Here is a 20,890-nt window from a genome sequence, read left to right as displayed (position 1 = left end):
TGTGACGCCAGAAGTATTCTCACCAATGCCTTCCCATCTAAGGTTCAAAGTTTAACTTAATTTTAAAATGAGCAACAGAAGAGATCACAGTCAAATCTCACAGAAAGTAATTAGGAAGGAAAAAAACAATAAGAGGCAGAATAAGCTGGGAACAGTGGCACATGCCTGTAGTCCCAGTTACTCAGGAGGCTGATGAGAGAAGATCCCTTAAGGCCAGGAGTTAGAGGCTGCAGTGTGCTATTATTGTGTCTGTGAATAGCCAAGGCACTCCAATGCTGGCAACATGGTGGGACCCTGTCTCTTAAAAAAAAAATTTTTTTTGGCAGACACGGTGGCTCATGCCTGTAATCCCAGCACTTTGGGAGGCCTAGGCAGGCAGATCATTTGAGGTCAGGAGTTCTAGACCAGCCTGCCCAACATGGTGAAACCCCATCTCTACAAAAAATACAAAAATTAGCTGGGCGTGGTGCCACCGACTATAATCCCAGCAACTCTAATCCCAGCTACTGTGGTACTGTGGAGGCTGAGGCAGGAAAATCGCTTGAACCTGGGAGGCAGAGGTCACAGTGAGCTAACATCACACTACTGCACTCCAGCCTGGGCCACAGAGCTTGACTCTGTCTCAAAAAAAAAAAGCAGACTCTCTCCTCAAATAAAGTGATCTAGAAAAGCTTATCCACAAAACAAATAAAAGCATACCATTGTGAATGAACTCAAACAAACATATATGGCCGGGTATGGTGGCTCACGTCTATAATCCCAGCACTTTGGGAAGCTGAGGCAAAACGATCACTTGAGGTCAGCAGTTCGAGACCAGCCTGCCCAACATGGTGAAACCCCATCTCTACTAAATATACAAAAATCAGCCAGGTGTGGTGGTGTGTACCTGTAATCCCAGCTACTCTGGAGGCTGACCCATAAGAATCGCTTGAACCTAAGAGGCGGAGGGTTGCAGTGAGCCAGGATCTTGCCACTGCACTCCAGCCTGGCTGATAGAGTGAAACTGTGTCTCAACAAAAAATTAAAAGATAATAAATAAAATAAAATATACATATATATCATATATTGGCTGGGCACAGTGGCTTTCAACTGTAATCCCAGCACTTTGGGAGGCAGAGGCAAGTGGATCACTTGAGCTCAGGACTGAGAGCAGCCTGGGCAACTTAGAGAGATCCCATCTCTACAAAAATGAAACTTAGCCAGGCATGGTAGCATGTACCTGTGGTTTCAGGTACTCAGGAGGCTGAGGTGGGAGGATCACTTGAACCTGGGAGGTGAAGGCTGCAGTGAGCCAAGATCATGCCACTGCACTTGAGCCTGGGTGACAGAGACCCCATCTCAGAAAAAAAAAATAAAATATATATTATATATATTAAATATATAAATAATATATAAAAGTTTTTAAAGTTTTATATATATATATATATATATATATATATATATATACACACACAAACAGAATTTTTTTTTTTTTTTTTTTTAAGAGAAAGGTTCATACTCAGCCAGGTGCGGTGGCTCACACCTGTAATTAATTCCAGCACTTTGGGAGGCCAAGGCGGGCAGATCACGAGGTCAGGAGTTTGAGACCAGCCTGGCCAATATGGTGAAACCCGTCTCTGCTAAAAATACAAAAACTAGCTGGGTGTGGTGGCACGCGCCTGTAGTCCCAGCTACTCAGGAGGCTGAGGCAGGAGAGTCGCTTGAACCCAGGAGGCAGACAGAGGTTGCAGTGAGCCGAGATTGTACCACTACACTCCAGCCTGGGCAATAGGAGACTCTCAAAAAAAAAAAAAAAAAAAAGAGAGAAAGGGTCATACTCTGTCACCCAAGATAGAGTACAGCATCACGATCATAGCTCATTGTAACCTCTAGCTCCTGGCCTCATGAAGTTCTCCCACCTCAGCCTCCTGAGCAGCTGGGAGTACAGGCACACACCACCACCTCTGGCTAATTTTTTAATTTTTTGTAGAGACAGGGTCTCGCTATATTGCCCAGGCTTTTCTTGAACTCCTGGGCTCAAGCAATCCTCAACTTAGAATCCCAGAGTGCTGAGATTACAGGTGTGAGCCACCATGCCTGCTAAAAGAAAAAATTTTAATGCTATAATAAAGAACAAAAATCAAGAAAAACTTTTCAGTTTTTCAATGAGATAAAATAACTCAAGAAAGAAGTAGAAATAAAAGATAACTTTTCACAAATTAAGACTATACTAGAAAGAGTAAAAGACTGAATAAACACAACAGATTTTTTAAAAATGCGAAATTTTGAGGCATGTGTAGTGGTGCATGCCTACAGTCCCAGCTACAGGAGCTCAAAGCTATCAAGTGCCATGATTACATCTGTGAATAGCCACTGCACTCCCATGTGGGCAACACAGCAAGATCCTGTCTCTTAAAAAAAAAGAGAGAAATTTTGAAAACTGAATAAGGAAAAAGAGAAAAAAGATTTGCTGTGGCAAGGGAGATTCAAAACAGACAGTCAATATATGCACAACAAGAGTCCTTAAAGAAGAAAACCAAAGCAACTGTAAAACCAAATGCTAAAAATTGTAATTCAAGAAAATTTTGCTGAAACTTTTAAAAAATACATATGAAACTACAAATTGAAAGTGTACACTGCGTACCCAGAAAAACTGACAAAGAACACCACCAAAATATATTCTAGTAAAACTACTGATTTTTAAAGGAAATCACTTAGAAAAAAGATTTTAAGAAAATCACATATAAGGAAAAAAGATTAGACTGGCATCTCACTTTTTATACCGATGCTTTATTCCAAAAACAGTAAAGTAACATATTTAAGACAATGAAGGAAAGAAAATGTGAACCAAGAATTTTATATAGAGCCAAAATAATTTTCAGGTATAAAGACACAAACAAGATATTATCAATAGGCGATACTGTTTCCATAAGCCCTTTCTCAGGAATCTACTTAATAACAAGTCACAAACAACAAAAATGACTGGAGAGACACTGACATAAGGACTGATGGCACTGATTATTGGTGGATGTTAGCATCACAAAAAGAACTAGACATATATACCTCCTGCCGGAAGTACACCACCTATGAAGTAGTTCTGCCCTAAACAAACAAACAAACAAACCTGAATATTCAGAAAATATGGAAGACAGAGGAACATGCTAAATGACATCATGGGGAAGCAATACTCTAGATTTATGGCAATGTAGTTTCTCAAACAAAAAAAGCTACAAAAAATACATAAAGGAGTAATCCATATATTAAAAGCAACTTAATAATCACACAATGTAAAAACCTTATTTGGACTCAGATTCAAGAAAACAAACAATAAAAGAAAATAACCATTTGTAAGACAATTGATAATGTGAAATGAATTAATATTTCTAAATATTAATTTTTTAGATGTGATAACAGTATTGTTATTTTTTTTTTTGAAAATGCTTTTCTTTTAGAGATACATAACCAAACATTTATGGATATAATAATATGATATCCAGGGTTTGCATCAAAATACTTCTGAAAGAGTAGGTAGGTTAGCATATAGATAAAATAATTACTGAAGCTGGTGGATGAATACATAGGGGTTCCTTACATGATTCTACCAACTTTTGTCCATGTTTGACATTTTCTTTAAAAGGTTTTTTTTTTCCCTTTCTTTTTTTTTTTTTTTGAGATGGAGTCTCACTCTGTCATCCAGGCTGGAGTGTAGTAGCACAATCTCAGCTCCCCGCTACATCACTGAACTCCTGGGTTCACGCAATTCTCCTGCCTTAGCCTCCTGAGTAGCTGGGATTACAGGCGCCCACCACCACACCGGCTAATTTTTATATTTTTAGTAGAGATGGGGTTTCAACATGTTGACCAGGCTGGTCTTGAACTCCTGACATCAGGCGATCCACCCACCTCAGCCTCCCAAAGTGCTGGGATTACAGCCATGAGCTACCGTGCCCAGCCAAAAGATATTTTTTAAGAAAGAAAAAAACACATGGATTTAGTATTCTGATTTATTAATTTAATAAAAATGTGGTTTTGTAACACAACTCTAAAATATTACCCTCTCTTACCCATAGAAATTCATTTTGTTTCAACTTTTATATTTTCCAGATCACATTTTCAAAGTCTTAAAAAAAAACTGATAAAATCTGATAGAGGTCAGGTGTGATGGCTCACACCTGTAATCCCAGCATTTCGGCAGGCCAAGGGGAGGGCGGAATTGCTTGAGCCCAGGAGTTCAAGACCAGCCTGGGCTACATGGTGAAATCTTATCTCTACAAAATATGCAAAAAATGAGCTGGGCATTGTGGCACGCACCTGTAGTCCTAGCTACTCAAGAGGCTGGGGTGGGAGAATCACCTGAGCCCAGGAAGTCAAGAATGCAGTGAGCCATGATTGTCCCACTGCACTCCAGCCTGGGCATAAGAGGGAGACCACCCTGTCTCAAGACAAACAAACAAAATTGATAAAATTCTATCCTGACTTATCAGGTCACAGGATTACAGGTATGAGCCACCATGCCCAGCCTTACAACTCAGTTTTGAGAATGACTATCAAATCTGGTCCACAAAGGACAATATAATTTTCGTTCAGTGATTCATCCCCGTAATTTCAATTAGAGAAAGCATGAAAAAAAGACTTACCTGTTTTATGTGTGGATTCATGGCCATTTCAGTTACATTCTTCTTGGTCTCACAGAAAATAATAGCCCTCCCTTCAGACCCACTGTAGACTTGAAGGACATCTCCAATAACTGCTGGCCTCTGAGACCAATGACACTGGATGGCCAAATGCTTTGAAGAAAGAAAATACCACATTATTTGTTTCATTAAAATTATTTTAAAATATTTCTCTTGTGTATTTTTTCTATCTGGTCAAGAATTAGCCTTCCTGGGAGACTGTAAGACAAAGACTCTCCTCAACAGCACTTAAAAACAATATAGACAAATGGTCATCAATAAACTGACGAAAGAATAAACAAACTGCAGTATATTCAAACAGAATACCATTCAACAATTAAAAGAAACCAACTACTGATATACATGGAACAATATGAACCTTAAAAAAAATGCCGAATAACATCTTACAGAAAATGAGCACATACAGTATCATTCCATTTATATGAAGTTCTAGAATAGGCAAAACCAATCAATTGTGGAAGAAAAATCAAACAGCGGTTGTCTCTGAACTGGGGATACTAACTGGGACGGGGCATGAGGGAACTTTCCAGGATGATGGCAATATTCGATATGATGATAAAGGTTTGGGTTACACACATATGAATTTTTCAAAAATAGGCAAATGTACACAAGATTTTACATTTCATTGTACATAATAAAAATTATATGAATGAACCTCAAAAACATTATGCTAAGTGAATGAAACAAGACATAAAAAGTCACATATTGTATGATGACATTTACAGTCATGCGTTGCTTCATGACAGGGATATGTTCTGAGAAATGTATTGTTAGGCAGCTTCATCATTACACAAACATCAAAGAGTGTACTTACACAAACCTAGGGTATAGCCTACTACACACACCTAGGCTATATGGTATGTCCTATTGCTCCTAGGCTACAAACCTAAACAGCATGTTACTGTACTGAACACTGTAGGCAATGGTAAGTATGTGCGTCTCTAAACATATCTAAACATAGAAAAGGCACAGTAAGAATATGGCATAAAAGATAAAAACTGATACACCTGTATAGGACAGATTCATTTTAATCTTATGGGACCACCATCGAGCATATGCCATCATATATATGGTCCATCACTGACCAAAACATCGTTATGCAGCACATGACTGTACATGAAATATCCAAAACAGGTATATCCATACAGACAAAAAACAGACTAGTGGTTGACAGCGGATAAAGAAAGGAGGGAATGGAGGCTGGGAATAGTGGCTCACGCCTGTAATCCCAGCACTTTGGGAGGCCAAGGCCAGCGGATCACCTGAGGTCAGGAGTTCGAGACCAGCCTGGGGAACATGGTGAAACCCCATCTCTACTAAAAATACAAAAACTTAGTCATGGGCGCCTGTAGTCCCAGCTACTCGGGAGGCTGAGTAAGGAGAATTGCTTGAACCCGGGAGGTGGAGGCTGCAGTGAGCCAAAATTAGGCCACTGCACTCCAGCCTGGGCAACAGAGCTAAACTCTGTCTCAAAAAAAAAAAAAAAAAAAAAAAGGAGGGAATGGGGAGTAACTGTTTAATGGTTGTTGGGTTTCCTTCTGGGGTGATGAAAATGTTTGGAACTAGATAGAAATGATGGCTGTATACTGTAAATGTACTATATGACACTGTATACTTTAAAATGGTTAGTTTTAGTTATGTGAATTTTACCTCAATTTAAAAAACTGTAAATATGGCACTCTAGTTAAAGATATATATAGGTAGGGCGCAGTGGCTCATGCCTGTAATCCCACCACTTTGGGAGGCCGAGACGGGTGGATCACCTGAGGTCAGGAGTTTGAACCAGCCTGGCCAATGTGGTGAAACGCCATCTCTACTAAAAATACAAAAATTAGCTGGGCATGGTGGCAGGCGCCTGTAATCCCAGCTACTCAGGAGGCTGAGGCAGGAGAATCGCTTGAACCCCGGAGGCAGAGGTTGCAGTGAGCCAAGACTGCGCCACTGCACTCCAGCCTGGGCGACAAGAGTGAAAATCCATCTCAAAAAAAAAAAGATACGTATGTTAAAATACTTACGGGGAGGCCAGGTACAGTGGCTCACACCTGTAATCCCAGCACTTTGGGAGCCGGAGGCAGGTGGATCACGTGAGGTGAGGACTTCCAGACTAGCCTGGCCAACATGGCAAAACTACATCTCTACTAAAAAGACAAAAATTAGCCGGGCATGGTGGCGCATGCCTGTAGTCCCAGCTACTCAGGTGGCTAAGACAGGAGAATCTCTTGAACCTGGAAGGTGGAGGCTGCAATGAGCTGAGATCATGCCACACTGCACTGCAGCCGGGGCGACAGAGCAAGACTCTCAAAACAAAAACAAAAACACAACACGAACAAACAAGAAAACCCACCACATCTTTGAGTGGTGTTAACAGTAAAAAAATAAGGAAAAATAAAAACCACAGGGATGCAAATCAGCAAAACAGACTGTGGGAAACTCATACGGCAAATGAGTTTTTTTGTTGTTTTTTGAGACGGAGTCTCACACTGTCGCCCAGGCTAGAGTTCAGTGGCACGATCTCAGCTCACTGCAACCTCCGCCTCCTGGTTCAAGCGATTCTTCTTTCTCAGCCTCCCAAGTAGCTGGGACTACAGGCACGTGCCACCATGCCTTGCTAATTTTTGTATTTTTAGTAGAGACAGGGTTTCACTATGTTGGTCAGGCTGGTCTCGAACTCCTGACCTCAGGTGATCTACCAGCCTCGGCCTCCCAAAGTGCTGGGATTATAGGTGTGAGCCACTGCGCCTGGCCAACAAATGAGTTTTTTCAACAGAAAATTGCAAAGAAAAAAAAAGGAACTATAGATTATAAAATGTTTAAGACGCATATCAATCAGTAGCAACGTTAAGAATTGTATTTGGATCCAGATTCAAACAAACTATTTAAAAAAGACAGCAAGGGCAATGTGCACACTAGGTATTTAATGATATTAAAGAATTACTATGCCAGGCGCAGTGGTTCACGCCTGTAACCCCAGCACTTCGAGAGACCAAGGCAGGCGGATCACTTGAGGTCATGATTTCGAAACCAGCCTGGCCAACATGGCAAAACCCAGTCTCTACTAAAAATACAAAAAATTAGCCAGGTGTGGTGGTGGGCGCCTGTAATCCCAGCTACTCGGGAGGCTGAGGCAGGAGGAATCACTTGAACCAGGGAGGTGGAGGTTGCAGCGTGCTGAGATCACACCATTGCACTGCAGCCTGGGCAACAAGAGTGAAATTCCATCTCAAAAAAAATTACTGTTTTTCTTCTACTGATAATGACTGTGGTTTTAAAGAGCCCTTAGTTATCATTTTGGAAATACATACAATTACTTGAAGATAAAATGATGACTGGGATTGTTTCAAATGCAGGGGTGAAGAAAAGATCATTGTTAAAGACTGGTAATAGGTAATGGGTATATCATGTTCTTTATACTATTCAATCTTTCTATTCAATTTACTATTCAATTTTATATGTTTGAAAATGTTCTTATCAACTGTTTTTTACTATACATTTTACATTCTTACTGCAAAACTTTCAACCATTACAAAATAAAAAAGCTTCTTTTTCCTTATTCTTTTTTTTTTTTTTTGAGACAGAGTCTCAATCTGTTGTCCAGGCTGGAGTGCAGTGGCGCAATCTCGGCTCACCGCAACTATCACCTCCTGGGTTCAAGCAATTCTCCTGCCTCAGCCTGCCGAGTAGTTGGGACTACAGGCGTGCGCAACCATGCCCAGCCAATTTTTGTATTTTTAGTAGAGAAAGGGTTTCACTATGTTGGCCAGGCTGGTCTCGAACTCCTGACCTCATGATCCACCCGCCTCGGCCTCCCAGAGTGCTGGGATTACAGGCATGAGCTACCACGCCCGGCCCACAAAGCTTCTTTTTACCATCCAGCATGCCCCTTCCCAGAAGTAATCATTATCTGATGTTTATTCTTTCAACCTGTGTTTGTATATTTACATAAATGCCTAAGGAATCCATTTAGCACTATTTATTTTTTAAAATAATGTAATTTTTGTATACATCATTGTATAATTTGGTTTTTATCACTAATTGTTTTTAACCACTGCATTACATTCTGCAGATACTACTATTCACTTAGTCACCTAGTCTTTCCTACATGCACATATATATGTATCTATTAAATAGAAAGATGACATGTTACCTAGTTGCCTGTCATAAATACGGTAAATATTACCTTTAGTTCTTTTTTTTTTTTTTTTTTGAGATGTTGTCTCACTCTGTCTCCAGACTGGAGTGCAGTGGCACGATCTTGGCTCACTGCAACCTCCGCCTCCCGGGTTCAAGCAATTCTCCTGCCTTAGCCTCCTAAGTAGCTGGGATTACAGGTGCGGGTCACCACACCCAGCTAGTTTTTGTATTTTTAATAGAGACGAGGTATCGCCATGTTGGCCAGGATGGTCTCGATCTCCTGACCTCATGATCTGCCCGCCTCAGCCTCCCAAAGTGTTCAGAATACAGGCGTGAGCCACCGCACCCAGCCTTTTTTTTTCTTTTATTTTTTTTTTGAGACAGAGTCTCGCTCTGTCACCCAAGCTGGAGTGCAGTGGCGCGATCTTGGCTCACTGCAAGCTTCACCTCCCTCGGATTCACGCCATTCTCCTGCCTCAGCCTCCCGAGTAGCTGGAACTACAGGCGCCCGCCACCATGACCGGCTAATTTTTTGTATTTTTAGTAAAAATGGAGTTTCACTGTGTTAGCCAGGATGGTCTCGATCTCCTGACCTCATTATCCGCCTGCCTCAGCCTCCCAAAATGCTGGGATTACAGGCGTGAGCCACCACGCCCGGCCCTAATTCTTTTTTTAAACATACCATTGGTTTAACTTTCATGGAGTCAAAATTATAAACCTTTTCCTTTATGGATTCTTCTTCTGACTTCTGTGGTTTTTTTTTTTTTTTTTTTTTTTTTGAGACAGGGTCTCCCTCTGTCACCCGGGCTGGAGTACGGTGGCGCAATCTCAGCTTACTGCAACCTCCACCTCCTGGGTTCAAGTGATTCTCATGCCTCAGCCTCCCAAATAGCTGGGACTACAGGGGCCCGCCACCAGGCCGGCTAATTTTTCTATTTTTAGTAGAGACAGAGTTTCACCATATTGGCCAGGCTGGTCTCACACTCCTGACCTCAAGTGATCTGCCCGCCTTGGCCTCCCAAAGTGCTGGGATTACAGGCGTGAGCCACCATGCTCAGCCCAACTTCTATGTTAGAAAAGCATTCCCTTTCCTGAAATCAAAAAACTCTTTATTCACCTACGTCTGCTTTAAGTTATTTTACAGCTTAATTTTTTAAATCTTTGAGAAATTTTTTTGGTTTGGGGGAATGGGATGAGGATCTATCTTTTTTTCACCTCAGCTTTAACAAATTATCTCCGCACTATTCTTTTCTAGTCAATATAAATCGCCTTCTTTGTCACGTTGTAAATATTTTGTTTTTTGTTTTTGTTTTTGAGCGGCTTTAAAGAGAGAAAGAAAGAAACACTTCAAATCTGTCTCTATGGCTGCTTGTGTGTTTCCTATTAGGACTTGCCTATTCACGTGCTTTTTTCCCCCCTATTTATTCTATTCTGCTACTCAGTCTCAGACTATAAAAATATATAGGTGTCTTACTAAGAGCAGAAAAGGAAGATTAGGCATGAAGAGGTACCCAAAACTTAAATTTAGCTTCAACAAATGTCAAAAGTAAATACCAACTAAAAGCTAAAATCTATCATGCTAGAAAGCTACTTACTTCCACAGTAGTTGCAGCCTTTTGAGTCATTTTTCCAACAAGGTCAACCTGTTCATATCTGGATTTCATGTATTTTTTTGCAACTTTGTATACCCACTGTGGGCAAGTTGCAGAAAAAAGTAAAGTCTGAGGATTGTCTTCAGAATCTTAAATAAACAAAAAGAATTCAAATGTTTTCTTAATTTCCCACGATGTAGCCCGCTCTTAAAAATCCTCCCAAGCTTCAAAAAAATAATGAAAAATGTAAAACTTGGGGTGAATTTTTAACACACAGACTTCATTGCAATTATTAAAACTTTCAACTTGCAAAACTGGGGGACAATATGAAGAGAACTGAACCCAAAAGGAAAGTGAGAATTTAAGCAGGAACAATGAACAAAGAAATCAATAAAATGAGTTAGTAAATCTAACTACTGACTATAAAAAAATAGAATAAAGCACAGAAAGCTAAGAAAATAGTTAAAATGATGCTATCATACTTTCTTTTTCAAGGACAGAACAGATACCAAATTATTTTAGTTTTGTTAGAACGCAGGGGACACTGCAATAAAAATTATTAAATAAAAACTCATTTGCATTTAAGATCGAACAATAATTGCTAATGTGCTTATTTTGAATTAGGATATACCAGTTTTGTAGGATTCATGAATAATATCTTCAACTTGTTCAGCGAAACCTAAATCTAACATCTGATCCACTTCATCAAGCACAACATGTCGCAGTTTAGAAAGATCCAATCGGCCACTCTGCAGATGGTCTTTGATACGACCAGGTGTTCCAACCAAGATGTCAATACCATTTCGAATATGATTAACTGTGAGAAGAGAGAAATGCCACCAATATGTAAAATTCAAACTTTCACATTATTTATTTAAATATGAGTATCAAATATGTCTTTGCACGTCTATCATACATATTTACTCACTTTGGCTTTGATATGATGTTCCACCATAAAAACACGCCACGCTGAGTTTCCTAGTTATATCTTTGAAGTCTTTGGCTACTTGGTTTGCCAGTTCCCTTGTTGGAGCCAAAACAAGTACCTGAGCAAGAGGTTTAAAAAAACAAAAAGATACTTTTCTAAAGACATATCTAAATTAAAACCGAGAAGACTTTTTTTAGGTGCATTTAAAACCAGGAATCTCAACATTAATGTCGAAGTATTTAAAGACACATCACAAATAGCAAAAGGAACAGCAGCATGTATTTATTACATTCCCCCCTTACTTCCTTCAGGTCTCTTCAGTGAGGTTCCCAAGCCCATTTTCATATCCCCCTGCCCCTCTTTATCATTTCTCCTCAGCACTTAAACCACCTAAGATACTGATATTTTACTTATTTGCTGATTGTCTATCTCACCCAATAAAATGTAAGCTCCATGAAGGCAGGAATTTATGTCAGGTTGGGTTACTGTATTCCTTACACTTCAAACAGTGCCTGGTACAGTACAGGAAACTCAAAAATGTTAAACGAATGAATGTTCACCATGTGCTAGGAACTAATGCTTTACAGGAATTATCTAATTTGATTCTCATAAAAACCCATGAGTGGCATTATGACACCATTTTCGTAAATGAGAGACTTGTGTCTCAGAGAATTAAAGTCTTGCCCAAAATCAAACACCTAGAAATGGCGGAGCTGGAATCTCCAGTAACATCTTTCTAATACAAAAGCTTTTTAAGGCAGCTTTGGGGCCAAGCGTGGAGGCTCACACCTGTAATCCCAACACCTTGGGAGGCCAAGGTGGAAGGATCACTTGAGGCCAGGAGTTCAAAACCAGCCTGGACTACAGAATGATACCCCAACTCTACAAAAAAAATAATAAATTAGCCAAGTGTGGTGGCACCTGCCTGCAGTCCTACCTACTGGAGAGACTGAGAGGAAGAGAGAATTGCTTGAGCCCAGGAGTTCATGGCTACAATGAGCCATGATCACCCCACTGTACTCCATCCTGGGCAACAGAGAGAGACCCTGTCTTTAAAAAAAACAAAAAACAAAACAAAACAAAACAAAAGCAGTGTTGAGATTATATCCTATGTCCTATTTCAGTCTTTTCCTAATTTCACCCGAAAAACATAACTCTCCAAAAATATTTATCCTGTACGTCAACACAGCCAACCTGATTTGGGATAGCTGATCCAAGACTATTATGATTTAATTATATTTATGTATGTATGTTAATTTGCTCTTATAATACCACTCAGGAGTCTTACAAAGAACAAATTACTTTTAGTCATACAGCTGTTCATATTATGATGCTGATTTTTTTCTTCACTTTTACAAACCTTAAGTGCACACAGCTTTTTAGGTCAAATTTTAGGCTTACATTTTACTAGTCCTCTCTGTTGGTTGATTTTACATTTATAAAATAAGATGTCTAGTACCCCAATAATATATAAACTAGCAATATCATTTCTATAATACTCTTCTTAAAAAGTCCATCTGTGTGTGCTCACTTCAGCAGCACATATGCTAAAATTGGAATGACACAGGGAAGATTAGCATGACCCCTGCACAAGGATGACATGAAAATTCATGACGTATTCCATACTAAAGGGAAAAAAAGGCAACATTGAAATAAATGATGCTGAACATTTACTGAATGACAAATAAATGAACACCTCTTTAGAAAATTCATTTATTTAAAAGCAAAGGTCAGGACTGAAGAAAAGAGAAGAAAAGGGTCAACTAAATATAAAAACTGTAAATAAGATATACCGGCTTTATAATTCATGAAATTATCAAAGACATCTATGGATCCATACACATCACATTCATATGCAAAAACTACTTCACTTTAACTTTGCTTGAAATTTCTTTTTGTGAAAAACAACATATTTTTGTTTTATGCCACAGCGCTAACTTTTCTATTTTGGGGGTACTAGAACTTAGGACTCGTGTAACTTTCTTTCCCTTTCTGTTAGAGTAACATTTAAAGCTTTTACCCCCTATAACGATTACCTTTGGTGAGCGGCTTTTTTTAATTGTTTCTTGATTTCTTTGGAGTCTTTCAATTAAGGGGATGGCAAAAGAGAATGTCTTTCCTGTTCCTGTCCGTGCTTGAGCTATTAAATCTTTTCCTTCATATACAGGACCAAAGGTCTTAACTTGAATAGGAAAGAGATATGTTACCCCTCGACCTGTAAAATGAGATTTAATTAAAATACTTCTTTACGACTAGCATTAGGAAAAAATATATTCATTTGAAAATGACAATCATAATTCTTCTATGTCTGCCTAAAGACATGCCACCTGGTGACACAGTTATTCCTACCACAAACAAGCATTACTAAGAAATTAGTCTAAACTTTTGACGAATGCATATAAATCTTAAAGCTAAAAACAAGGCAGAATATTGAAAAGGATGATGTAAAAGTAAGTGCAATTAAAGAAGAGCTACTTCTCTATGCTTTTTATGTTCTCCTTTTGGTCAGAAAAGGCACAGGAGTTTTACAAAATCTAGTGATAGATTTTTAATTGCATATCCATTAAAACTGCAAACCTTTGGGCCAGCCGTGGTGGCTCACGCCTGTAATCCCAGCACTTTGGTAACCCAACTGGAACAGATCAGGAGGTCAGGAGTTTGAGACCAGCCTGACCAACATAGTGAAACTGCGTCTCTACTAAAAATATGAAACTTAGCCGGGCATGGTGGCACGCACCTATAATCCCAACTACTCAGCAGGCTGAGGTAGGAGAATCGCTTGAACCCAGGAGGCGGAGGTTGCAGTGAGCCAAGACTGCCCCACTGCACTCCAGCCTGGGCAACAGAGCGAGGCTCTGTCTCAAAACAACAACAATAACAACAACAACCAAACTGCATACCTTTCAGAAGCTTTATAGTCTCTTCAGAAATAGGAAAATTGGAGAAGGCTCCTTCTTTCTGTTCACGTGTTAAGGTCTGTAAAAATGAAATCAATGGCCTAAATAATTTATACTCAACTCTTCCTCATTTACTGTTTTTAATTTTGTACAGATTAACTTACAAGGAAAATTAGTGGAACACTTTTTTTTTTTTTTTTTTTTTTGAAACAGGGTCCCACTCTGTTGCCCAGGTTGGAGTGCAGTGGCACCATCACAGCTCACTGTGGCCTCAACCTCCGGGCTCAAATCCTACCGACCTCAGCCTCCCAAGCAGCTAGGACCACAGGCACACGCCACCATGCTTAGTTTTTTATTTTTTGTAGAGACAGGGTCTCACCATGTTACCCAGGCAGGTCTTAAACTCCTGGCCTCAAGAGATCCTCTTGGCCAGGTGCGGTGGCTCATGCCCATAATCCCAGCACTTTGGGAGGCCAAGGCAGGTGGATCACGTGAGGTCAGGAGTTCAAGACCAGCCTGACCAACATGGAGAAACCCTGTCTCTACTAACAATACAAAATTAGCCAGGCGTGGTGGCGCATGCCTGTAATCCCAGCTACTCGGGAGGCTGAGGCAGGATAATTGCTTGAACCCAGGAGGCAGAGGTTGTAGGGAGCCGAGATTGCACCATGGCACTCCAGCCGGGGCAACAAGAGCGAAACTCTGTCTCAAAAGAAGAACAAGAAAAAAAAAAGATCCTCCTACCTTGGCCTCCAAACTGCTGGGATTACAAGCATAAGCCATTATGCCCAGCCAAAAAGGTTATTTATTCATCTAAATCATACAGATGTAGACAAAATTATAAAGATTAACACAACCCTATAAACTAAGCTAAAAGAAAGTATATAATGAGGAATGTAAAGTTTTTCTGAAAATAAGTTAAAAATTTATTCTACAGCGTTTGAAAGCTTTTTTATTTAGGTTGCTAATACAAGAGAAAGTTACCGTAAGCTTGAAGATTTCTTTAACATATATACAACTTACCATGAGATTATCATTTAACATTTATTGAAAACTTTGTATACTAATGTGTACATAGAACAAAAACAGTATGTCTACCCAGTAAGCTTTATTGTTCATGTGTTTAAAGAAACACACACTAACAATTTTCAAACTTGGAATTAGATAAAAAATAATTTCAAATTCAAATGGCATGCCATTTAAACAAACCTCAATGCTGCTGTTACCTTTTTATGATAAAAAAAAATTATAAAAATAATACACTGTCGGCCAGGCATGGTGGCTCATGCCTGTAATTCCAGCATTTTGGGAGGCCAAGGTGGTAGGATCACTTAAGCCCAGGACTTCAAGACTAGCCTGAGCAATACAGTGAGACCTCGTCTCTATAAAAAACAAACAAACAAACAAAAATAAACAATACACTGTCATTGTAGAAACTTTTGAAACTGGCAGAGCCCAGTGGTTTATGTCTGTAATCCCAGCACTTTGGGAGGCCAAGGTGGGTGGATTACTTGAGCCCAGGAGTTCAAGACCAGTCTGGGCAACATAGTGAATGAAACACCATCTCTCCCAAAAATACACAAATTAGCCAGGCATGGTGCTACACGCCTATAGTCCCAGCTACTCAGGAGGCTGAGGTGGGAGGATCACCTGAGCCCAGGGAGGATGAGGCTGCAGTGAGCCATGATCGCACCACTGCACTCCATCCTAGGTGACAGAGTGAGACCCCATCTCAAAAAAAAAAAAAAAAAAAGGAAATTTTAAAAACTACAGAGGAAACAGAAACAAATTTAAAAATTATTTATAATCCACTCAGCTAAAGCCATATTTGAAACATACTCCTCCAGTCTTCACTCTATGCACATAAAATTTTTAAAACAGAAATAAAATCACACTGTATATACCATTTTATAATCTTTTTTTTTTTTTTTTTTTTTGAGATGGAGTTTCGCTCTTGTTGACCAGGCTGGAGTGCAATGGTGCAATCTCGGCTCACTGCAACCTCCACTTCCCAGGTTCAAGCGATTCTCCTGCCTCAACCTCCCAAGTAGCTGGGATTACAGGCATGCGCCACCACACCCAACTAATTTTTTTGTATTTAGTAGAGACAGGTTTCACCATGTCGGTCAGGCTGGTCTTGGAACTCCTGATCTCAGGTGATCCACCTGCCTCAGCCTCCCAAAGTGCTGGGATTACAGGCGTGAGCCACTGCGCCCAGCCTATTTTTTTCTTTTAACAAGATACAATGACTACCTTTTCTATTGTATACCCTTTGGGATAGCTGTATTCTATTATACAGCTATAGTATGTTTTATTTAAACCAAATGTCTACTATCAGACATTTAGAATGTTTAAATATTTTCCTATTATCAACAATATTACTATGATAAGAGTACTTATTCATACAGCTCTGCACATCTCTTCATCATCTCCTTAGGATAAATTCCTTTAAGTAGAATTCCTGAACTCTCATGTGATCTAAACAAAATAATAAACTGTTAAACCTATTATAATACAGATTTTACCAGGCAAAATCCCACCAAAGTGAGAAGCAAGCCATACATTCCACTGCTAGAAATACAGATTTAAAGGACCTTATTTAGATCAACAAACACATGTGCTTCCTGCCAAACAGCAAATTCACAAATTAAAAAAAAAAAAAGGCCATAACACAAGGATTCAACATTTTTCCCCAAAGATTATGCATTAAGCTCAAATGTATATGAATATCAGCAATTATCATATTTATATAATATAAAGAATTACTAATTATCAGCCCAGTGTGGTGGCTCATGCCTGTAATCCCAGCAATTTGGGAAGCCGAGACAGGTGGATCACTTTGAGGTCAGGAGTTCAAGACCAGCCTGATCAACATGGAGAAACACCATCTCTACTAAAAATACAAAAATTAGCCAGGCATGGTGGTGCGTGCCCGTAATCCCAGCTACTCGAGAGGCTGACTCAGGAGAATCGCTTCAACCCGGGAGGCAGAGGTTGCCATGAGCTGAGATTGTGCCATTCCAGTCCAGCCTGAGAAACAGAGAGAGACTCTGACTCAAAAAAAAAAAAAAGAAAAGAAAAAAGAAAAGAAATTCAAGTAGATAACCATCAAGCAATTCCGAATAACTTTAGGAACCCAAATGTACAGAAAAGGTTTAAATTTAACTACTGCTCCCACCTCGCCCCAAGAAAAAGGCCGTACAGTGAAATAAACAAGGGCCAAAGGAAAAAAGGCTCAGGCTTCACCTGTACAGACTCTAGTGCAACTAAGAATACTAGACACTAATCAAGAAATATTATAGAATCAATTCTAATTAGCCTAAAAAAATTCAAATCAACCTATAGTTCAACAATAATGTCAAATGCAAAATAAAAAGCTTCCATACCTCCTCTAGTTTATTATCACTTGATTTATGAGTAGAAGTATCTAAGGATGATACTCGCTTTGATTTTTTTTCATATTCATCTATATCTCCATTTGGTAGATCTTTTCTTCTTGACTTATGAGATTTGGAGAATTCATCTGAAAGTCTATTAAATCCTTCTTCAGTGTCTCCATTTAGCTTCTCTTTCATTTTAGATTTTTTGGCCTTGGGAGCATCCAGGTCATCTGTAATACCATTTTCTCTTGTTTCTGATTTCTCATCCGAGTCATAATGGTGCCTTGACTTCCTTCTGTCACTCTGTGAACAAACAAAGAAGCAATGACAAGATGGTCAGAGGTTTTCTTTTAAGACTCTAGAGAAGTTAGAGTATGACTCCCCCACCAGTTCAGCTCAATCTACAGTTACTTTGAAAACCTGCCTGGTAGAAATCCAGACTGCTTACTAATGCCAAGCTCTAAGCCTCAACTGTTGCTATCTTTCTCATCCCCTTCCTAGCATTCTCAAGACTCAGCCTCTAGCCCCTCTCTAATCCCATCATAAGATTTAAGAAAAATTAAAACGGTTTCTCCTCAGGGAAAGAAAGACAACCCCAGAATTATAAATTACTAAACAAGCAAAAACTTCCAACATTTCCAAGAGAAAAAAAAATTAATACTTATTGAATACCTACCCAGCACTGTGTAATGTGTTTTCAGCTTATCTTGTTTAAATCTTCATAACAACCCTATAAGGGAAGTACAGGTCCATAATCCCTTATCCGAAATTGCGATATCCATAAAGCTCTGAAAACCGAAAGTTTTTTTGTAACTTATTTGGAGGCAAAACCTTACCTGAACTCATTTGATGGCAAAATTTAACTTGAACTAACGTGAGGCTCTTTATAGTCTTTATTTATCCTGCTTAGTATGACCACTCATATTTAATATTAAGGTGTTTGATTACAGGTTTCAGGCCCCAAACCCTACCGGGGTGCTACCTTTCTAAAAATCCCCAGAATTCTGAATTCCAAAATACAACTAGTTCCAAGGATTTTGGATAAGGGATAGTGAACCTGTATTACCTTTGCCATTTTATTTAATTATTTATTTATTTTTGAGATAGAGTTTTGCTCTGTCACCCAGGCTGGAGTGCAGTGGCGCAATCTTGGCTCACTGCAGCCTCCGCCTCCCGGGTTCAAGTGATTCTCCTGCCTCAGTCTTCCAAGTAGCTGGGACTACAGGCATACGCCACCATGCCCAGATAAATTTTTGTATTTTTAGTAGAAACGAGGTTTCACCCTGTTGGCCAGACTGGTCTCAAACTCCTGACCTCAGGTGATCCACCAGCCTCGGCCTCCCAAAGTGCTGGGATTACAGGCGTGAGCCACTGTGCCCAGCCACCTTTGCCATTTTATAGACAAGGAAACAGAAGTTGTAAGAGGTTAAGCAACTTGCCAAAGATCCACATGTGGGATTTCCTGCAGCTATAAGTACTAGAAATTGAATCTAGCACTGCCTGACTTGAAAGCCCATTCTCTTTTCACATTATGCTTCCTCCCTGCACTTTGACAATTCACAGGCTAAAGGAAAACAAAAAGAAACTATATAATTCATATAGAAGTCCAATTGTTATACTTCCACGGAAGGACAGTAATCCTGGAATTTTTTTTTTTTTTTTACGTTTTAAATTGTTAATTTTTTAAAAAAACACTATTTTTCAACTTCAATTTTAAAATCTCAAACTAGTGGCCAGTGTTGTGATATTTACAGAACACAATAAATGATTTGGGAATTTAGGACTTTAGCCTGGTGGCTAGCCGTGGCGGTTCACGCCTATAATCCCAGCACTCTGAGGGGGCGAGGTTGGGCGGATCACCTGAGGTCAGGAGTTCAAGGCCAGCCTGGCCAACATGGGGAAACCCCGTCTCTACAAAAATACAAAAGTTAGCTGCATGTTGTGGTACACGCCTGTAATCTCGGCCACTCTCAAAAAAATGAATTACCTGGTCAAATATTCAAAATAGATAGCAGTAATTAGTGATAGTAAAAACTACTACCACCAAAATGTTCACCATAACTTACACAACTTTTAGAGTTCTTTCACATATAATTTTCTCATCCATAAAATTGGAATTGCTGTGAGAATTGAACAATATGTGTGAAAATGCTTTGCAGTTACACATTACATCATATGATCTGCAGTTAACTACACTAGACCACGTCTTTCCAAACCAATAGGTTCTACAGAAAAATAAGATTATTTATCGATTCAGCCTTGGGGCTTGAATTGCTTCTGGGCCCTGCACTACAGGGAGAAGTTGAAGCAAGGCAAAAGGAGACCTCTCGGTCTAAGCCCAGTAACATCTCAAGGTGATTAAATAAATAATTCCACTTTAGACCCACAATGCTTGGCACTCTCCGTCTACTTGGTTTCAGTTACACTTTATATTCCCTTCTTACCTCTATCTTCTTACCTCTACCACATATCTTCTTCAATGGTTCCTCTCCTTCCTTCTCCAGTGGATGCTCCTTGAGTATCTGTTCTCTATGTTCACTTTTATTACTATTTTCATGGCTCAATACGTACTTCCAGACTCCCTTCCTCACCTACATTCCAACTCTAAGAATCTAAGCACCAGCTCCATATCTCAACACGTCCGAACCAAAGTTATCCTCACCTCAATACCAGACCACTATTCACTTCAGTTTTGTTTTTTTGAGACAGGTCTTACTCTGTCTCCCAGGCTGGAGTGCAGCAGCTCAACCATGGTTCACTGTGGCCTCAACCTCCCTGGCTCAAGTGATCCTCCCACCTCAGTCTCCTGAGTAGCTGAGTCTACAGGCACGAGCTACAACGGCTGGCTAATTTTTTTTTTTTTTTGAGACGGAGTTTCGCTCTTGTTGCCCAGATTGGAGTGCAATGACGTGATCTTGGCTCACTGCAACCTCTGCCTCCTGGGTTCAAGCAATTCTCCTGCCTTAGCATCCCGAGTAGCTGGGATTACAGGCGTCTGCCACCACGCCCAGCTAATTTTTTTTTTTTTTTTTTCTGAGACGGAGTCTTGCTCTGTCACCCAGGCTGGAGTGCAATGGTGCGATCTCGGCTCACTGCAACCTCTGCCTCCCAGGTTCAAGCAATTCCTGTATCTCAGCCTCCCGAGTAGCTGGGATTACAGGCACGCGCCACCACACCCAGCTAATTTTTGGGTTTTTTGGGTTTTTTTTTAAATGGAGTCTCGCTGTGTCACCCAGGCTGCAGTGCAGTGGTGCGATTTCAGCTCACTGCAACCTCAGCCTCCCGGGTT

General features: G+C 39.9%; 1 protein-coding gene and 1 non-coding gene across 7 annotated transcripts in view; one reads left to right on the top strand and one right to left on the bottom strand.

Moving 5' to 3' along the window:
• The window catches only part of DDX50 (DExD-box helicase 50), a 44,956-nt gene that overhangs the window by 21,553 nt on the left and 2,513 nt on the right, over positions 1–20,890 (bottom strand). For 3 of the 6 annotated variants that reach the window (XM_009458591.5, XM_063780711.1, XM_063780710.1), the window contains 8 exons: positions 18,278–18,389; positions 17,608–17,904; positions 14,225–14,300; positions 13,361–13,539; positions 11,325–11,442; positions 11,028–11,213; positions 10,400–10,545; positions 4,617–4,766 (listed from right to left, as the gene is read on the bottom strand). In XM_009458591.5, the coding sequence (XP_009456866.1) occupies positions 4,617–4,766; positions 10,400–10,545; positions 11,028–11,213; positions 11,325–11,442; positions 13,361–13,539; positions 14,225–14,300; positions 17,608–17,796 (1,044 nt within the window). In that variant the 5' untranslated portion in view covers positions 17,797–17,904; positions 18,278–18,389. The remainder of the gene's footprint in view (positions 1–4,616; positions 4,767–10,399; positions 10,546–11,027; positions 11,214–11,324; positions 11,443–13,360; positions 13,540–14,224; positions 14,301–17,607; positions 17,905–18,277; positions 18,390–20,890) is intronic. The other 3 variants (XM_507824.8, XM_016918457.4, XM_009458593.5) reach the window with 2 other exon arrangements.
• On the top strand, positions 12,848–12,954 carry LOC112204738 (U6 spliceosomal RNA). The gene has a single exon (XR_002938388.1). It is a non-coding gene; the product is annotated as a U6 spliceosomal RNA (small nuclear RNA).

This window comes from Pan troglodytes, chromosome 8 (genome assembly GCF_028858775.2).
Source record: "Pan troglodytes isolate AG18354 chromosome 8, NHGRI_mPanTro3-v2.0_pri, whole genome shotgun sequence".
NCBI classification, from domain to species: domain Eukaryota; kingdom Metazoa; phylum Chordata; class Mammalia; order Primates; family Hominidae; genus Pan; species Pan troglodytes.
This window is presented reverse-complemented; position numbering and strand designations above follow the sequence as displayed.